Source organism: Carettochelys insculpta, chromosome 14 (assembly GCF_033958435.1).
Source record: "Carettochelys insculpta isolate YL-2023 chromosome 14, ASM3395843v1, whole genome shotgun sequence".
Lineage (NCBI taxonomy): Eukaryota > Metazoa > Chordata > Testudines > Carettochelyidae > Carettochelys > Carettochelys insculpta.
Window position 1 is genome coordinate 7,570,995 of NC_134150.1, and position 21,276 is coordinate 7,592,270.

Here is a 21,276-nt window from a genome sequence, read left to right on the forward strand (position 1 = left end):
AAGCCCGACACCTATTGTGGAGCACCCACAGGGACACATCTCGAAGAACCACCGTTACTACGGTGAGTAACTTCTCTTTATGCCTGGCCAATGTGATACACCCAATAATCTAAACTTTTTGGGGCTGATGAATCAGATAAAACCCAAGACATAGAAAAGAAAAAGTGTTTCAAACATGCCTTCCTCATCTTTCCCTTTGAAAGATTTAATACTCCCAGGTGGCTTTTTTTAAAGTCTTCCTACTAAAAGTTACGAGTTTTCCAATTACAGCTTGGAAACAATACCATGTGACTACAGTGGCCAATCACAACCAATCAACACAGCTCACTTTTAATACTGACTATCAGATTGTAATGAATCCACACAGTAAAACAACACCTGCAAACAGGCAGGATACATGAGTGAGAGAATGTGCTCTGGAGTCTGACATTCTGGAGTCAGTTTCAATCCACCTGTACAATATCTGGATAAGCCGTACCACAACCCAGGACACAGGGACAGGAAACTATGCAGGCTCCACAGCCCTTCTGCTGTTATCGCAGCAAGTGGAATGGAATGGTGGCCCACACTCTCTCCACACACATTGTTTTGGGGCCACTTCATAACTGTAGGTCAGAATCCCATCTCTTGCCAGGTCCCTAGGGGCACTTCCCATGCTTGACTATGGAGATCTCTTCCCAGTATAGAATCAATGTACTTTTGTACAACCAGTGTACGCTCCATCCCCCATGCTTCCATAAAAAGACATTGGGTGGTACTTAAATTATGCATATGGCCTTCTGCACAAGGGTAAATTTTACCTTCTGTGAGAAGAAATTACTTGCCATGAATTAAAACCTTAGCTTCTCAGATAAGACTCTTTCAGAATGTACTTTTGTTGAGAGGTGGAGTCCATGTTGTGAAAGATCATTATCTACCTTACTAATTTGTCCAAGATTTATAGAAAGATTAGTTAATAAATAGCTTGCTCGCTATTTAAGCTTATTATATTCCGCTAACCACAGGCTGAAGCTTCTTCCACCTCATATAATAGCTCCCATTACTTATGCCTTTAATAACGGACAAGTCCATGCTGTACCTTGACTCTTCTAGGACAATTAATGATATGGACTGTGATTTTATTAATAGATTGCAGGAGACTGGCTTTGACTCTAATTTGCTGAACTATAGCCAGAGTTATCTATGCCAATATAAACAGTTTCTTAAATTGGATGGGCTTATACGGCAACCACATGTTATTCCTGATGGATTTCCACAAGGATATATTTTAAGCCCAATCTGGTTCACCATCTACATGAACAATGTAAGTCTGACATCTGGAAGCTGCTCTCCATCTGTATGCTAATGACACCATTTTAGATCCTCTATGCACTTCATCACTATACCAGTTATGACTGAGCTTTGTAAAAGTTAATTAAAATGCTTTTAAAACCCTAGTAACTCTAAAATCATTAATGTAATGTGGACTCTAAAACTGCAGACAAATGTTATAAATAGTACCTACAAATTGCTTGTCAAGGCTTGAATTCAAGCTCCAGTGCTTCCTTCCTATAAGGGATGGTCTCTCTCTGAAGCCTTAAGTCACTTTCAAAAGAGTTAGAGACGAAAATCCTGTCCTTCTTTAAAGCCTGATTTAAAAGTCCTTTCAAATGAATCAAAAAAGATTCCCAGAGACTTCAGTAAGCTTTGGATCAGGACTTCAGCAAATGAAGGAATTGCCAAGTCTTCCAGAAGAAAAGGAACCATGACGCTGCTCTTGGCAGGCAAGAAGTCTTTCATATAATCTTGTAACAACTTTTTTTAAGTTGTACTTTACATTAGAGTTGCACATAGTCTCTAACAGTTAATAAATAAATAAATGTTTGAATAAAAGGCTAATAAATGAAGAGTTCAATGGGTTGCTTATAACCATCAATACTATTACCTGTCCATGTAGGTAATGTAAGTACAGTAAATCCTTGATTTAACAGACCCCTGACTTAACGGACTTTGGAAATAATGGACGCTGTCCGCCGATCCCCCACTCCCAAATAAATTCCAGCAACTCACCAGTGCCACTGAAGCTGGAGCCTCTGGTGCTGCTAGAGCAGCTGGAGCCAGAGGGGCTGCCAGGGCTGCTGGCGCCCTGGCGTGGCTGGGGCTGCCAGGGCTGGAGGACCACTGGAGAGGCTGAGGCTGAGGCCGCTGGAGCGGCTGTGGTTGCTGGGGATGGAGGAGGCGTTAGGGCCACTGGAGCAGCTGGGGCTGCCAGGGCTGGAGGACCTGCCAGGACCACTACAGTGGTTGTTGCTGTCACAGTCAAAGGAGATGCCATGGCTGGAGGAGCTGCCATGGCTGGAAAAGCCACCATGGCCACTGCTGCTGGAGCCACCATTCACTCCTCCCACCTTGCAAGGCGCCTCCAGTCCTGCAGATTTTGATTTAATGGATTTTCGGCATTAATGGACACCCATTCCCCACCATTAGTCCATTAAATCGAGGGTGTGCTGTATTCACATTTATATACCGATCAATAAAGTTTTAACATTCCACATACTTAATTTCTTATACACACTGAAGAGTTTTTTTTTTTTTTCCCACATGAACATAACCAAAGTTTTCAACCATTTGGATCACATCAGGTTGAGGAACCCCGCTAACTACAGGGACAAAAAGTGGGGCCCAACATAAAATGTTTGCTCACCCTTGGGCTAGGTTACATTCAGATTTTATCCATAAGTTCCTTGCTACTGAATCTTCAGTTGAGTTTCATGACCACCCTTATTTGATATATTTAACCAAGTAGCTATTTAAACCACCTTATCATCTCAGTACAATCCTGTGGAAATAAGTATGTTTTGATACCATGTAGCAGCTGGGTGTAGAACACCCTTTTATACAATCTACCAATGAAGGCAAGAAGTCCAAAGGACAAGCACGTGCTTGTCTGTTAGGCTGACAAAACTGGGTGAGCATCCACATTTCCAGGCATTCTATCAACAGAAACTCGACAGAATGCAGCTGTCCCTGCTCCCCACAAGGAATAACACCTCTGTCAACAGACATCTGTCAACAGAAAGCCAGTCTGGATGTTCTGGGGGGCCCTCTGTCGACAGGCAGGGCTTCCAGGACACTGGGCAACCCTGTTTGCTGTGATTCCAGTTGGCTGTTTTGCCAACAGTGGCCAGGCCATCCGGCTGCTCTCTGTGGACAGAGCGGATCACTCTTGTGATCTGCTTGGCAGTTTGGCTGCAATCTATCAACAGAAGTTTTGTTGGAAAATACCTTCTGACAAAAATTTCTGTCAACAAATCCCTGTAATCTAGACATAGCCCTAGAGGTGTTGCTCAGCAAACTACTAAACTAGCATCAGAATTACTTCAATAGCATAGCATCTATGGTCTTGTATAGTACTTAAAGAAATATTTCCTAGTACCATCCAGCCTTTTGTAAGTAGTCTTCTGTGTTCCCTGCAGCAGCAAGAGGGAACAAGCCCAAAATTTACAGCTAAATCAAAAATATCATGAAAACAACCTGCAAGTACAGAGTAGTGCTTCTGGCTGATGCTCAGTTTTTTCCCCAGGGCATGTTTGATGTGATGACCATTCTCCCATTTCCCCCCGCCACACACACAGTCATGATTTTATAACGAATTATGGGCGCTGTCTTCTACTATAACAATATCTACATTATCTCACAGGATTAGTCTGGCTTAAGTTCTAGTTCTTGAGCCAGTTGTTTTAGTCAGCTGATTCCCTCATTGTTAGTACCAAATCCACTGGATTCATCAGCTTCAGAGAAATGTCCAAATGGGCTGTGATATGCTCAGTCTGGGAGCATTCAGAACTTTGTTTTGTTATCTTGCTCCAAACATTGGACTGTACACATACGTGTGAATTAACTGAATGTTACCCAGCTTTGAGTTTTGTAGTGCAGGCCTCTTTTGATAATGTGGTTAACAGATTCAGGTTTTAGAGTAAGTAACTTCCCCAAACTTCCAGTCTGGTTAGACCCAGAGTTTACTTAGACCCCCTTCCACACTCGCCCCCTCCCATCACAGGTGGCATAGTAATGAGGCAATTTGAAGCAGGCTAGTGAGGCGCTAATGTGCATCTTCAGTGCCTCATTAGCAGAATATCAGCCCTGCCAACAGAGTATGAATTGCAGATTGACAGTGAAGATGGGGGCAGATTCGAAATAAGCGCCCCACTTCGACATTCCCTTACTGCCACAGAACTAGATTGGAGTAAGGGAACGTTGAAGTGGGGCATTTATTTCGAAGCTGCCCCCATCTTCACCGTCAATCTGCAATTCAAAGTCTGCACTTTGAAATTTGTGTGGCCGCCATTATGCTAATGGGGTGCTGAATATGCATGTTAGTGCCTCATTAGCCTGCTTTGAATTGCCTCATTACCATGTGCCCTCCATCAGGAGGGGGGCGAGTGTAGAAGCAGCCTTAGTCCTATATCTATCTCGCCTTCATTTTTAATGATTTGGTGTAAATCTAGTGCTGGTTAAAGCTGTCAGAATGACATCTCTAGAATCTGAAGTCTTCCATTTGGCCATAAACAGAAGAACTTGGTCTAGCTTGGGCACTGATTCTACACTGCTTTGAGCTTCTATCTCCCGTACAGATTTACACTGTGCTAGCATTCAGATTACAGAAGACCCTCACGTTGAGGGGACTCAACTTACGCATTTTCATATTAATGTGAGTTGAGTCTGGGAGGACCCTACTTTATTGTACCCTGCCTCTCCACTTACCCCCACGCTGCTGGCCAGCTCAGGGGCTCTTTAGGAGGGAGCTCCTGCCTTGCAGCTGCCTAGTGCTGCGACGCTGGGGATGGGGAGCAGCAGGCATGGCTGGAGCTGCCCAGGCCAAGATACACTGTGGTTGGAGCTGCCCAGGGCTCCAGCGCTGTGGCTGGAGCAGTCCTGAGACCAAGCCTCACCATGGATGGAGCTGAGCCACTGGAGCAGCCCCAGAACCAAACCACATCACGGCTGGGGGAGCAGCAGGGACGCCATGGCTGCTCCACATGGCTGGCGGCTGGAGCAGGAGATGCCCTGCCCTGCCCCACCCTTAACTGAGCCCCCACCTGCCCGCAGGGGTAGCCAGAGCTGCTGGCTGGAGCAGAGTCCAGCCACACGCTTGCCCCAGCCAAGCAAATTCTGGGGATTTCCCCAAACCCCCCAACAATTTATGCAAAATTTGATTTACACAGAGGTTGCCCAGGACACAAACTCCACGTAAATCGAGGGTTTACTTTATCCCTCTGGGTCAGGCAGGACCACCTGCAGAGATGTCAGTACAGTTTCTATAGCTAATTAAATTCTTAGTACCTTGGCCGTTATTGCCGATTCAAAGGTAAGCAACACGTTTCTCAAAGAAATCAGACAGTGAATTTTAGTCACTAATAATTGCATTAAAATGAGAAAGTAGCTTTTCAATGAAGTGTCTGTAAAGAGCAAAAGAGAGGCTGAGTGCATACTTCTGTAGGTTGTCTGGAGTGCACACTTCTTCTTCATACAATCCCTCAGGATCTAGCAAGGTACCTGTGAACAAAAGAGAACACACGACCAGTTCAGCATACCAATTGTTACTGGTGACTTGAGTAGTTATTTGTAGCTATGCAAAGGGAATGGAATCAGAACATGTCCCTTTCAGATCTGACTGCATTTAATGACCACTTTGCATGCTTTTTTAAGCTCCAGGGACTATATCCTGCTCATGCAGGCTGATATTTTCAATGGAATGGGGCTCTTCCATTTCAGAACTAATGTAAAAACCCTCTAATGATAGTGAGGATGGGGGTGCTTGCACTTAGTTCCTCTATCCTGCCTCCTTCTGATCCCTGAGTGTCTCTTCTCTCTTGCCTCCTGAGCACAACATGCACATACTACCCAAGAGCTTCTTAAACCTTCCTCCCAAACTACTGAGCTATTCCACCCTCCAGTCTGTTGCAGACATTGTCTATTTTTTCTCCCCTTTCTTCTTTGCAGCAGAGCTGTACACTCAAGTGTTCCTCACCTGTTACTATTTCTAGGACCTGTTATGCTGAAAATTGGCTGCAGAGAGTCAGGGTGTAGCATATGCAGACAATCAGGAAAAGTCTTCAACAGCAGGGAGCTGGGGTGAGACACTCTCTCAGCTGCCAGAAACCTTCCTCCAACCTTCTGCATTTGCACTGTCTACCTAATTCTTAAAAGCAGCCAAGTGCCCACCTCTGCAATCCTGTCTGGGTGGACCACTGCCTTAATGGCACCTCAGCTGAAATCTCTGGATCTTGATTATAGGTGTCTACTTCTCTTTAGCTTCCTCCAAGCCCCAGCTTTCCTGAATCTTGCCCTCTACCTTCTCTCACATGTGAATAAATACAGCCACTTCCTCAATCAGTTGAATCAAGGTAGTTAATTAAGTGAAACCTCCACCACTCATGTTTTTGAAGTTTTTCATGGAAGTCCAGTGGGCAAAATCAGCTCTAGTGTACCTTAGTTGAAGTTAGTGGAATTATACCAGGAATTGTTTTTTTCCCTACAGTATGCAGTTTGAACCGGATGTCAAAATGAAAATTGTACCCATGGAAGTGTTTACCTTGTCCCAAACACTGGTTTTTAATAACATCAGCAACTGATGGAGCTGGAAGAGTCAGAGGAGAAGCTGAATGCTTCAATTTATATACAAATAGTTTGGTGCAACAGAGGGACTAAAAGTGAAATACAGAGAAACCGCAATGGTTCGACTGGGTTATAAAAACTAATTTTCAAGCTGCTAAACTAGCTGCCTTCTTAACTAGTCTTATACACTGATGCCATGTTCAGTTTCAGCAGGGTTGCATTTTGGTAGTGGATAAGGTAATCTCTATTTGAGTACAGTTTATAGTATGATAAATTACTCTAAGAGTTGAGGATAATACTCTTAAACAACAGTTTGTAAACATTTAGTGACCACTTGATTGTCACTGCCCCTTACTTATATCATACACTACCTGCAGGTGGAGTCTCAGAGCTATCTATAACAACAGTAGGTTTCTTCTGACAGCTTGAGACAAAATCTTACCAATTGCCCATGGTTTTTCCTCCCCAGGACCAAGACGGCATGGATCCTTGTAGCGTGTAAACAGGGAATGCTGCTGTTCCAGCTTGTCCTCTTTAAGGAGAAAAAGAAGTCCAAGAAAAGGCAAATCAATCACACAAATTTAAAATACAGTACAAAACCTGGTGCCATGCAAAAGGCAAACTCAACTCTTCCATCTGTGTCCTCAGCTCATTCCTCCTGAAGGGAGAGGAGGTTTTCCCCATCACTCTGAAGCAACCTCTCTAGTCAAGACTACAGCAGCACTGTTTTAATTTGAAACCTGATTTCACATTAGTTCTAGAGTGATATTAGCAATAACCTGTAATTAAATAAACACAAACAAAACATCACAATTGTAGCCAAGATCCTTATTAACAATAATCAACATTTTCTTCTCTAAATGTTAGTGCTCAGACTTGATAAAAGTATTTCCCAGATCAGTGCTAGGTTGACAGCTGAAGAATCTAATGTCTCCTATTTATCTTCAAACAGGTTTTATTGCAGGCAATGGCAACGTAGATATCCCATGTTTCCTGGGTAATTTACATCAACCTGGAGGGATCTGTCCTGGTGGACTTCCAACCTCTAGCCTTTACCAGACTGTCAAGAGGGTACTAATTAATGCCAGCTGTGGTAGTGACACATATTTCAGGAATGGAGCTGATATCATCAAGTCATTTCAGCTGGCTGACTGAACATATAGCAATTGATGACTTTTGGTCACTAATTACCTGGGCAAGATTTGAACGGGTGACCTTAGGCCAATAGAGATTACTGACATAACAAATGTTATCTCTGTATTTCAAATCCTTCAGAACTGTAACTCATGAAAAATAAGCCAGTGTCCCTCATCCTCCCCACCTCCAGCTTCACTTCCTTTGTTATACTCCCTTGTTGTATGTTCTCTTAATATGGATCTTAAAACTAACTAGGGCCAGATATTTAAAGGTACTTGGGCATCTAGGGTGTAGAGGGTGGGAGGTAGGTGCACCTAGGTAATTTTGAAATTTTGAAATTTTCCTGCTAGGCACCTATCTGTATTTTTAGGTGTCTAAACCCCTTTAAAATATTTTGCCCTTCCTGTTACTACATATTGGTAAAGCACCCTGCATAAAGGAGCCTGAATGTCACTGGTTGGTGCTAGTCTAATACAATTAGCTAATAATATCTTATTCTCAACTTCCTGAAATCTCCACATAATTGACACCACCAACAAACCACCATTAGAAGATGCATTGCTCATGTCAATTCAGCATACACAGCATTCACACAACATGCACTGGTGCCAGAAGATTTTCCTTTAGCAATATCTGTAGCAGCTCCAGAGCCCCTGGAGTGGTACACACATGCCATGCTATATAGGATGTCACCAGGCCCCCTCCACCCTCCATTCTTTCTTAACGGAAACTCTGACGGTAACAGGGAGGTAGCCATGTTATGCTGTACTCCAACAAAACAAAACAGCAGAAATGTAGCACTTTAAAGACTAACAAAATGGGACAGACCCACTTCATCAGATCAATCTCATTTCCAATACAGACTGACATTTATAAGTACAGAGGACCAAAAAAAAAAGCCAAATTGCAATAAAAGCTGACAAATCAAATACATAGGATGGGGATGAGGGGTGGGGAGATGTTAATTGTCCTGCCTGAGATAATTACTAGCATTAAAGGAAGGGAAGGGAAGCAGTCCTTGTTATGCGTGAGGTAGTTGATGTCTCTATTCATACCACGTGTTCATGTGTCTAATTTGAATATGAATTCCAACTCACAAATTTGTCGCTCTAATCTTTTTAAATTCTGTTTGCTCCAAGACACAAATTCTCAGGTCTTTAACAGAATGGCCCACTGCACTGAAGCATTCACTCACCGCTTTATGTGTTGAGTTTCTTGATGTCTGCTCTGTGTCCATTTATTTTTTAGTGAAGATTTTGCCCTGTCTGTCCAATGTACATAGTGGCAGGGCATTATTGGCACATAATGGCATATATAATGTTGCTGGAAGTGCACGAGAATGTGCCTTTGATCTTGTAACTAACATGGTTAGGTCCAGTGATGGTATCCCCAAAGTAAATATGTGGACAAAGCTGGCAGCAGCGTTTGTTGCAAGGAAAAGTTCTAGGTTTTGTATTACTGTGGTGTAGCCTGCGATTGCTGGTGAGAATCTTTCTTCAGTTAGAAGGCTGTCTAAAGGAAAGGACAGGCCTGTCACCTACGGCCTTCTGGAGTGTAACATCATGATCCAGAATAGGTTGTAGGTTTTTAATGATGTGTTGAAGGGGTTTGAGTTGGGGGCTATACGTGATGACAAGTGGTGTTCTGTTATTGATCTTCTGGGGCCTATCTTGAAGTAGCTGGTTTCTGGATATTCCTCTGGCCCTGTCAATTTGTTTTTCACTTCTCTTGGTGGGTAATTAAGTTTTATGAATGTTTGGTAGAGGTCTTGTAGTTCTTGGTCCCTGTCAGTAGGATCAGAGCAGATGCAATTGTATCTAAGGGCTTAACCATATATGATGGATTGTGTGGTGCGTGCTGCATGGAAGCTGGAGACATGTAGGTAAGTGTAGCAGTCAGTGGGGTTTCCGGTAGAGAGTGGTATCAATGTGGCCATTGATGTGGTCACTTCTACTGTGGTATCCAGAAAATGTATTTCTCGTGTGGAATAGTCAAGGCTGAGATTGATGGTAGGATGCAGATCGTTAAAATCTCTGTGGACTTCTTCCAGAGTCTCTTTACCATAGGTACAAATGATAAAGATATTATTGATGTAGTGTAAATAAAGGTAATGGGACGAGAGCTAAGGAATCGTTGTTCTAAGTTTGCCATAAATATGTTAGCATACTGTGGGGCCATGTGAGTGCTCATAGCAGTGCCACTAATCTGCAGGTATAAATTGTACCCAAATTGGAAATAACTGTGGCTGAGAACAGAGTCACATAGGTCAGCCACCAGATTTGCTGTGGTAACATCAGGAATAGTATTCCTCGAAGCTTGTACTCCATCTTCATGTGGAATATTGATGTACAGAGCCTCTACATCCATGGTGGCAAGGATGGAATTGTCAGGAAGGTTTCCAATGTTTTGTAATTTCCTCAGGAAGTAAGTGGTATTTCAGAGATAGCTAGGAGTGCTGGTGGCATAGGGTTTCAGGAGGGAGTCTGCATAGCTGGACAGCCTGGTAGCAAGGGTGTCAATACCTGAAAGGAGAGGGTGTCCTGGGCTTCCAGGTTTGTGGCTTTTAGGCAGTAAATAGCGACCATGCACAGACTGAAATTACATGCAAACACCAAACGAAATACTGTCTCAACTGTGCTGAAAGTTATGCTCTCCAGAGTCTCAAAAATAACTCGGACATTATAATCAGGCCGGCTAACAAAGGGGGTTCTATCATCATCATGAATACGTCAGACTATGAACAGGAGGCAGCTAGACAACTATCCAACACCACATTTTACAGACCTCTCTCCTCTGATCCTACTTTAGAATTCCAAAAGAAACTAAACCACCTACTTAAAGAACTCCCTGCCTCTACTTGAGACCATGTTCACTCAGACACACTACCTGAGCCCTGACCTGGAAAGACAACACTTTAAAACAGAAGAAAATGTAAACACAGGAGAAGTGATTCACTGCCAAATCCTGCCCATCTGATTTTTGGGAGTAGTCAGTGAGCCAGATACTTCATTGCTTTGCAATATGCAGTGATGTAAATGACTCTACAATATGGATCTTTAATGTTAGACACTGTAGAACTGGACCTACTAGCTTCATATTGACAATGTACAGTAGGGTCTCGACATTCGCAAGTGCCACATTCACAAATTCAATTATTCGCGAATGGCCTCGCTTCCCCGGGGCTCTGAGCAGGGAGCACCAGCAGCTGCCGCAGCTTCCCCAGGACTCCAGGCAGGGAGTGCCGGTGGTTCCCTGGGGCTCCAGGGCTGGGAGTGCTGGCAGCTGCTGTGTGTTCCCCAGGGCTCTGAACACAGAACCATCGTGAATGTTGAGACCCTACTGTACATGATGAGTTTGGTGTGTATGCAGTCTCTGCATTGCATTTGCTGAAGTTAGAAGTCTGTAGTTCGACTGCCTCACAAGATTCCCTGTTCACAAAACACTTATCAGGTTACATAACTGACTAAAAGAAACAGAGAAATGATACATTGTGCTGTGATACTGTTATCCTTTAAAATATTACAGAAGTCCAAAGTACAACAGCATGCATTCTCAATGCGTACCTTCCGTCAAATTGCTACTGATTGTGTTTCGACTAATTCAAACCTAAACAGCAAATATATGCCTCTAGGATTATTTAATGTAATGACATGTAGTATGGGCACTGGACCAAGAACTAGGAGAATTATAATTCAGGATATACTACTTATTAGAGGAAACATCATAGCTAGTAGTATTTGCAGGATCAGACCCTCAAGTTGAAAATACCAACACTGCTGTAACTGTAGTAATTTTTTTTAAATCCTCAACTGACAGTGTCGCTTGACAATTTTCTTCTTTGCAGCCCTTCCTCCATCCTAGAACTTCTGAATTTTTTTTATCATAGAATCATAGGGCTGGAAGGGACCTCAGGAGGTCATCGAGTCCAGCCCCCTGCTTCAAGCAGGATCAACCCCAACTAAATCATCCCAGCCAGGACCTTGTCAAGCTGGGACTTAAAAACCTCTAAGGATGGAGAATCCACCACCTCTCTAGGCAACGCATTCCAGTACTTTACCACCCTCCTGGGACAGTAGTTTTTCCTAATATCTGAACTACTCCTCTCCTGTAACTTCAGATCATTGCTCCTTGTTCTGTCATCTGTCACCACTGAGAACAGTTTCTCTTCATCCTCTTTAGAGATCCCTTTCAGGAAGTTGAAGGCTGCTATTAAATCACCCCTCAGTCTTCTCTTCTGTAAACTAAATAAGTCTAAATCCCTCAGCCGCTCCTCACAGATCATGTGCTCCAGCCCCTTAATCATTTTTGTTGCCCTCCGCCGAACCTGCTCCAGCACATCCATATCTATTTTATACTGGGGGGGGCCCAAAACTGGACACAATATTCCATATGTGGCCTCACCAGTGCCGAAGAGAGGGGAATAACCACTTCTCTAGATCTGCTCGCAATGCTCCTCCTAACGCACCCCAATATGCCGTTAGCCTTCTTGGCCACAAGGGTACACTGTTTAGTTATCTCCAGCCTTTCATCCACCATAACCCCTAGCTCCCTTTCCGCTGTACTGCTGCTTAGCCAGTCAGTTCCCAGCCTATAACAATGGTTGACATTCTTCCGTCCCAAGTGCAGGACTCTACACTTCTCCTTGTTGAACCACATCAGATTTTTTTGGCCCAATTCTCCAATTTATCCAGGTCACTCTGGATCCTATCTCTACCCTCCAATGTATCTACCTCTCCCCCTAGCTTACTGTCTTCTGAAAACTTGCTGAGGGTGCAATCCAGTCCCTCATCCAGGTCATTAATAAAGATGTTGAACAACACCAGCCCCAGAACTGAGCCTTGGGGCACTTCAAGATCCCTTTAGAGATCCTTGGAACATTCACAAATGCCTGCACCTGGAACTAATGATGTCATTTGTCACAGTCTACTGTCAAGGCAACAAAATTCATAAGTGTGTATGAAAATGGACTTTCTCAAAATGGGGGAAGGGAAACTTCTTGAAGTTTGAGCTAGATATATTCCCTGAGGACGGTGTTGTTCTGTATCAACAGGAGTAAACCAGACCTGCTTCTACAGCAGAGCAGTATTCTTGCCAAAAGATGATGCTGTTTGACAATCTCAGTTCCAACTACAAGGGGTCAGAAGAAGAAAGCAATACAAATATTCAGTCTTAAGCCATATCAGTACTAACCTTACATTGCTCCTAAGGCTGTTACAGGCTCTTATATCACTGGCATCTGTTTTTTGCCCCCTAGCTATTGGGTCACACAATCCCATTCTTTCTCATTGTATCTTATAGAGCTGAGAACTGATTCCTCTGTTTCAACTATTGCACCTGCAATGGCTCTGCTTCCTTGAAAGTCGCTATTTTTGGAACCGCAAGATGACTCTGAGGCCGAGGCAATAACTAGTTAGCAGTGTCATCTTGGAGGAATTGCAGAGAAGCAGAAAATTAGCGTATTCAAGATCTGACATGTATGCTTAAACCAAGTCCTTCCTATCGCAACATATTATTGATTTGTTAGGTGCTCTTATTTAAGGACCAAGTGAAATTTATGAATTTTTATTTTCCAGGTTTTGCCCTGTAGCAGGGTTTCATATGCTGCCATACTTCCATCCGAGAAGCCTTGGAACAGAATAAAATTCTATGATGATTAATCTACTACTATACGGCAATCGTTACTATTCATGGCTGAGAAGCACAGTGTAGCCTCTCTCATTGTATCTCATAGCAAAAGGTTTAAAATACATTAGATTTCCATCAGTCAAACTACAGCAGCCTGATGTTAAAGACAGCCTTATAATAAAGATCCTGATAAATGAGTACTCATTGTACTCATGTTAGAAATGTGCTAACTCTGCTAGGGTGCAACTAAATTGCTGTAAATGGCCCTAAACCATGGGATGACCAAGGCACTTGAAAAGTTATACCATTAGCCCAAGAGAGCTGGATTTTCACTGGATCAAACAAACTATTCTGTAATTTTACAGTTGGTAACAAACAATGTAGAAAGCTGGCAAGTCTAAAAATATTCAGTTAATATTTTTTCCTTAAAATCTTCCAGAATCTTTACAGTGCAAAACTGGTAAATATCATGATCTAGAACTTTAAAAATACCTATATTTTCAGATAATTACATTATCTGAACAAGATCTTTGATTTTTTAATTTAAAACATTCCCCCACAGAGCTGTAAAGCAAAACACTGCAGCATTGTTCTTATTTAATGCCTGCAAACCAGAAAGTGAAACTGACTATAGATAGAAAAAGTGGTCAACTTAATTTCACAAGTTCAAAATAGTAAACTGCGTAGACAGCAAAAGTAAATCCGATTTTAAATGCTTTAAATAATCTTTAACTATGTTAGCAACACATGTAAGGATAGTTTTTACTTTTATGGTATCCCCTTCCACATTGGTTAATTTTCAGTAATTTAACCACCTATCCCAATATACCTACAAAAGCACAACCACTGCAGTTCAGCTACACAAATGCAACATTAGGTTGTCAACCAACTTGGCTAAAAGTCATATACTGAGCGTGTCTACACGAGCAAGTACATTCGAAATTGAGGTAGAAAGACGGCCTTCTTTCGAAATAACCCACAGAGCGTCTACACATACTCTGCAGTCTTTCAACATTAACTTTAAAAGAACGGGGCCATTCTGCTGAAGTTGGTCCTCTGTTCCCATGGTTGGAAGAGTGCCCCCTTCTGAAAGATTATTTTGAAAGAGAGCATTTGTAGACACTCCGCGGATGGCTATTTTGAAAGAGGGAGTCCTCCATGGCAGCGACCAGCTGGCAGGTGGTGGCACCGCTCACAGCACAAGCGGAGCCGTATGGCTCTGGCATCCAGCCACGTTTAAGGAAGCAGGATCCCACAAACCCCCAGGCAGGAAGCTGACAGCATGCAGGCAGCAGGGAGCCCATACTGCTCTCCAGCCTGCTGCCAGCTGGGAGGCCCCAGCCAGCCCGCCCTGCTCCCCAGCACCATGGCTAGCAACCTGGACCCCCACCCATGCCAGGGCCCCCACAAGGAGACCATGCAGCTGGTACAGCACCACTGGCCGCTGGCTGTGGAGGGACTGGGGGAGGCACAGAGGGGAGCTCATGCTCACGCTTGTGTCACACATACAGGGAACCCCAGGATGCTGTCCCTGCAGGGCCCCTGGGATGGGGAGGGGAGAGGGGGGTTACAGGGGCCATTGCTCAGGACTAACAGGCCCAGTCCTCTTCCCTCTTCTGTCTCCACAGCCCCACTAGCCAGCAGCCAGCCCAGCCCAGTCAAACAGTTGCTTTTCTGGAAAAGATTCTGGTGTTTGGGCCCACGGTTAAACTCACTGAGCAAACAGTGGGACATGACTAGTAAATAGGCTTTTGTTTTGGAATTTGCTCTCTCTCACAGTCCACCTAAGTCTAAGTTCATTTACTTTTGGAACATAATGCAAGACTTTGTTTTTTCTTGAAAATATTTCTTAATACTAGAATGTAAATAGGGGGATTTGCATTAACAGACAGGAGTGGTAGAAGTTGAAATGAATTTTCTGATTTGTGCCAATTGCCGGTAATAATTGTTCTTTTGAACTTCTGTGCTACAACGAGGTACAGGAATGATGAGCCAGTTGAAATAAATTAACATCCATTTAGGTAACTGCCTACACACACTGTGCAAATATATACAAACACAGACAGCTGATGCCATTAAAAATAACATTTACTGTGTCGTTTGACTTTATGCTAGTGTGTGAGATATTTTTTACTCAGAATTCCATTGTAAATCATCTGCTAGTAAGTCTTTTTTAATGGTGCCCTTGCCCCTCTAAATATAGAATAACTACCAAAAACAAGTTGAGAATATTAAGCTGGCAAGATCAAGCCCTTCAAGTTAGTAAATGTTAGACTCAATGTTGTATTTGGAGCTTTAATTCCTGCCCCCCACCCCCCGTGTACATGCATTATGATACGGTCTTTAATTACAGTTATGTATGATTTTTTCCAAACATATCTAGTGCTTATAAGTCCATTGATATGTCTTGGAAACTAGAAAGAAAGGGTATATAGGTGCCCTGGTGACCATAACAATGCAGCACAGGTAAGAACTATGTGGTTCTTCTTGAGTTAGGTGGAGATTGTCAAAGGTGCAAATGACATGCATGCCCTTTGTGCCTTTAAAAATCTGCCCTTTAATGAAGAGGTTGCTCTTAAACATTGGGTTTGCCCACTCAGATTAACGATTTGAATAATAAGAATAATATAATAATATGAGAATAATTTGAATAATAATAATATAAGGATATAGGAATAATTTGTTTTTGGGCAGTGAGCCCTAATAAGAATAGAGGAAACGTTACAACACCGTAGTAGCTCACTGTGATGTTACTTATTCAAGAGAAGGGAGGAAAGTTTGTCTCACCAGATGAACAGTTGTCAAAGTTGAGATCTCCACAGATCACATCAAAAGCCACCAGCTCCTCTGGATTGGCTGTGCTGGAGGAGGAGGTAGATTTTCGGAAATCAGCCAGCCAATCTTGAAGCAGATCAAGTTGTTCACATCGAACAGTAGTGTCTCCTATGGGAAGCATGTAATGAAAAAGCTGAAGTACCAGGGACTTGCTTAAATCAATATTTAACTTTACAGATAGTTACTTACATTCTGCATGCCTCTTGTGCGGTTAATGGACATTGTCAGGAACATAAAGCAAAATACGCAGGTGGAACACAAAAAGAAGATAAATATCACAAAACCACACCAATCTCTCCTATCCTCCCTCTCCCTAAAACCAGCCCTTCTATCACATATTTTCCTCTACTGCATGGTGAATAGTCACAGGCTACGTCTACACAAGAGGCTTTTCCTGGCAAAACTGGGCTTTTGTCCGGAAAAAATGTGGAGCGGCTGCATGCAACATACACTTTGGCAACAGTCTGTTGACAAAACCCAGCATATCTGTCAGCAGCGTTATACCTCTCCCCGTTCAGGTACAATGCCTCTCTCAACAGCGTTCTGTCAACAAAACAGCCGTGTAGACTTTCTGGGACCCTTTTGTTGACAGACAGGGCTTCTGGTTCACTGGGCAGCCCTGTTTGCAGAGCTTCTGGTCAGCTGTTATGTCAAGAAAGGACCGGGCAGTCTGGCTTCTGTCAACAGAGGGCTTTGCTCTTTTGATCTGCTTTTATGTGCAATCTGTTGACAGACGTTTTGCTGGGAAGTCCCTTCTAACAGTGACTTCTGTTGACAGAGGCGTCTCATGTAGATGTAGCTGCAGAGAGGCAGCCGTGTTAGTCTGTATATTCACAAATCAAAAAAGCAGCCATGGAGCACTTTAAGGATTAACAAAATAATTTATTAGGTAATGAGCTTTTGTGGGACAGACCCACTTCTTCAGATCTGGAAATTCTGACGAAAGTAAACTGGCATGACAAAAATATAAGAGAGAGAGGAAAAAAAATGAAATGAAAATTGACGAATCTGCTACATAAGACAGAAGGAGACGGGGGACAAAGGGTTGGGAAGAGGGGCAAGATAATGACTTACTCTAAGTGACTATTAAGTGACTCGCCTGAGATTACTATGAATATCAAAGATGGGGAAGCTGTCTTTGTAATGCGTAAGGTAATTGTTATCTCTGTTAAGACCAAGCTGGAGCTGCCACCTTTCCATGGCCCCCACCCTGGCTCCATCCAGCTTTCTGACTCTGGAGTTGCTGGTGTTCCCCAAGCCCCAGCTTGGAATCCTGTGTCTTTCTCTCTCCCCGACTGCCTGTGCCTCCCCAGCTGCTTTCTGTTAACCAGCATATTTTCATATCTGGCAACTTCCCGCTCCTGGAGTTGCCTGATATGGAAGAGTTTACTGTAATTTATATGATGTTAAGATTGCAAAGGAATGCATCAATAAGGAAAGAAGTTCTAGAATTAATATTTCATATGCGTTATGATACAATCTTTAATTATATGATAGCAAACTATTTTGTCCACAGGATCTCTGCTCCATTCAGTGCACAGGATGGTCAAGATTTCATTTTATACTTACTGTTTGATATGAGGCTATAGGCCTGTGAACCATTCAAACCTTCCTCAGGCTACAGAATAATTAAGTTCCCCAGGGGCTTTATTATGACATGCACCATTGTAAAATCAGGGGTGCAGAAGAGCTATTTAAACTACGTGATAGTGTTGGCATAAGAACCAATAGGGATGAACTGGTCAGGAAAAAAGTTAGGCTGGAAATTAGAAAAAAAGGATTTCTAGACATCAGAATAACCAGGCTCTGGAATATCCTTCCAGCTGGAAGTGTGTGCAAAAAAACCCCTAATTTGTTTACCCTCATTGTGAGCTCAGCTGTGAAAAGTGAATGAAAATGAATAAAATAACAAATAATAAATGGTGGGAAACGGTGCAAAAAGGAGACAGACTCAATAGCTGCGTCTACACGTGCACGCTACTTCGAAGTAGCGGCACCAACTTCGAAATAGCGCCCGTCGCGTCTACACGCGTCGGGCGCTATTTTGAAGTTAACTTCGACGTTAGGCGGCGAGATGTCGAAGTCGCTAACCTCATGAGGAGATAGGAATAGCGCCCTACTTCGACGTTCAACGTCGAAGTAGGGACCGTGTAGACGATCCGCGTCCCGCAACGTCGAAATTGCTGGGTCCTCCATGGCGGCCATCAGCTGGGGGGTTGAGAGATGCTCTCTCTCCAGCCCCTGAGGGGCTCTATGGTCACCGTGGGCAGCAGCCCTTAGCCCAGGGCTTCTGGCTGCTTCTGCGGCAGCTGGGGATCTATGCTGCAGGCACAGGGTCTGCAACCAGTTGTCAGCTCTGTGGATCTTGTGTTGTTTAGTGCAACTGTGTCTGGGAGGGGCCCTTTAAGGGAGCGGCTGGCTGTTGAGTCCGCCCTGTGACCCTGTCTGCAGCTGTGCCTGGCACCCTTATTTCGATGTGTGCTACTTTGACGTGTAGACGTTCCCTTGCTGCGCCTATTTCGATGTTGGGCTGAGCAACGTCGAAGTTGAACATCGACGTTGCTGGCCCTGGAGGACGTGTAGACGTTATTCATCGAAATAGACTATTTCGATGTCGCAACATCGAAATAAGCTATTTCGATGTTGGCTGCACGTGTAGACGTAGCCAATAAGTCCAAACAAAAAAGCCCAGTGATGTATTTCAAGGATGGTGTTACAAGTATTATAAATAAACAAGAACAACGTGATATCAGAAATCAGGTATCACTTCATCATCCTGATCCCAAGCGCTGTCATTTCCAGGCAGAGCCAAGAGAGGGACTCAAATGACACTGCATTTCCACCAGTTCTGGCTGAATTTTGACTGCCACCAGGAGTGTGAGACTGTCATCCCACATCCCAACCCAGTGTGCCCTTTTCCTTCCCTGCCTTATTTCTTCTCTTTCCTATGCTTTTCCTTTGGTCTTCCAACAAGAATTTCGCTTAGTTGGCCAAGACTGCATACTTTGTAACATTACTATGAGCCTGTGAGCAAAGTGGCAGACAAAAGAGGCAGATAAAAGCAGTCCCCTAAGCTGGCATATTGTGCCCAGCAGTTAAATTTCAATTGAGAGTAAAAAGCAGAAACAGAACTCCATTCTCTTCTTTTTCCCGTCTCACTTAACTTCTTTATTCCCTGAAAGAATGACCTCTTAGAGACTGCCAGAAAGTGGATTTTTCTTCTAAAGAGTAACTTGAGAGAATGGGAAAGGGAACAAAGGGTATTGTTAAAACGAAAGCCACACTTTTCACGCATCTGACGAAGTGGGTCTTTGCCCATGGAAGCTTATGCTCCAAGAAATCTGTTATTCTATAAGGTGCCACAGGACTTCTCGTTGTTTCTGCAGATACAGACTAGCACGGCTGCCCCTCTGGTAGTTTCCATGCATGTCTATTAAAGCCACTGTTTGAACCTGTTGGAGGTTGCTAGGATGGCTTTCTGTAATGTGTTGTGCAGCTGGAGCCCCAGCCCCTTTAAATCGCACCCAAAGCAGCTCTGAGGGCTGCCTAAGGGAGGCTAGCCCCAGCCCTGTCCCTCCACGGATGCAGACCCACACACCCCTCTTCTGCCTTGTTCAGGGGCCCAGAGTGACTGTTGGCCACACTGTCCAGCAGATGGTCAAGACTGACTGATTTTTTCACCTGGAGACAATTTCTTCTTCCTCATAGCCCAACAGATCGAGGAAATATTTCATGGGAGAGGTGCAGTAGGGCTTGTGGAAGAGATCTGTACATCTGCCATAAGGGTCTCCTGGCCCCAGTAGGGCAATTTGAGGACTCATCTGCATCTGGATCTTCTCAACTCCTTGTTAGGACTCATCTGAGAGCAGATGAATGACCAGCTGGAGTATCTGACTCATCCAGGTCAGAGATGGACTCTTGTTCCACTGATCGGAACATGGGTATTGGAAATAAATATGCATGCCTGATGGTAGGCAGGAAGGGGGTTGCTGTATCACCACAGTAGATTTTTCCACTAGTGTGGCAATATGTCTCAGTAGGACCAGGAAAGGAGAGGGGATTGAGGATGACAAAAAAACATATCCTCTGGTGAATAAGTGTTTGCCCATCCTGATGTTAGGTTACGTAAGTGTCTATCGGGGATGGTCAAGACAGTACTTGGTCCTGCCATGAGGGCCGAGGGCTGGACATGATGACCTCTCAAAGTCCCTTCCAGTCCTAGCATTCTATGATTCTATGACGCTATGTTTGGGATGTTCCAAGTGTCAGGACTAACAGTTCCAACATGTCCTGAGATGCTGCACCATTAGAAAGGCAGGCCGTTAGCACTGAAAAAGCAGTTTGAGCGGTCTTTGATGAAACTGCTGGACGCCAGTCTTTATGTTTACATGTTAGTGCTACCAACAGACCTTTTTTCTTTCCACACTTTACCTTTCTGCGTGTGAATCTTAAAAGTTTTGACCCTTTCAGATGCACATGCAACAGTTCTGTGGAAGGGGCAAGGGATGAATCTTTCTTCTTAGGAACAGACCTGTATGGGGATCCCGTCATATGAAGGCCTACACAAAGTGCCCTTGTGCTTAGCTGCTTTAGGCTCCCAAGATTAGTGCTGCTTATTGGTTGGCCAATATACCATGGGGAGGATGCTCAAAAACTTCCTATGTTCACAGGGGAATTTCACATGCTGCACTTTTCAGTTTTCAAACAGCAAAGGCGGTGTCATTCACAGCAAGAGTTTCAAAGCAAGAGAGTGCAATTCTTGAACCCTAGAACTCTGGGTCCAGTCTCAGGTCTAGGGAGGGACTCCATGGAAAAGGGGAAAATAAGTTACACTAATTACACTATATAAAACTCAAACTGTGCTAATATGAATCTATGTATAATGTGTATTCACAGACTGTTGGAAAGAAGCTGGAGAAATCTATGAACACAGAGAACTGTAACTCAGGCTGTCAGGCCTCCTTCCCCACTAGCACTCTCGCTGCAGAAAGTAGAGGCCCACAAAAAAATCAAAAATACTTTGCCTATACATGGCTTTTACTTGAAAACTTCCCAACGTCACAGATCCCCCGGATCCTGGAA

General features: G+C 43.7%; 1 protein-coding gene across 1 annotated transcript in view; it reads right to left on the reverse strand.

The window, feature by feature from the left end:
- The window catches only part of SMPD3 (sphingomyelin phosphodiesterase 3), an 88,281-nt gene that overhangs the window by 15,769 nt on the left and 51,236 nt on the right, over positions 1–21,276 (reverse strand). Inside the window, exons 3-5 of the mRNA XM_075008829.1 lie at positions 16,147–16,302; positions 7,040–7,129; positions 5,472–5,535 (exon numbers count right to left, since the gene is read on the reverse strand). Coding sequence (XP_074864930.1) covers positions 5,472–5,535; positions 7,040–7,129; positions 16,147–16,302 — 310 coding nt within the window. The remainder of the gene's footprint in view (positions 1–5,471; positions 5,536–7,039; positions 7,130–16,146; positions 16,303–21,276) is intronic.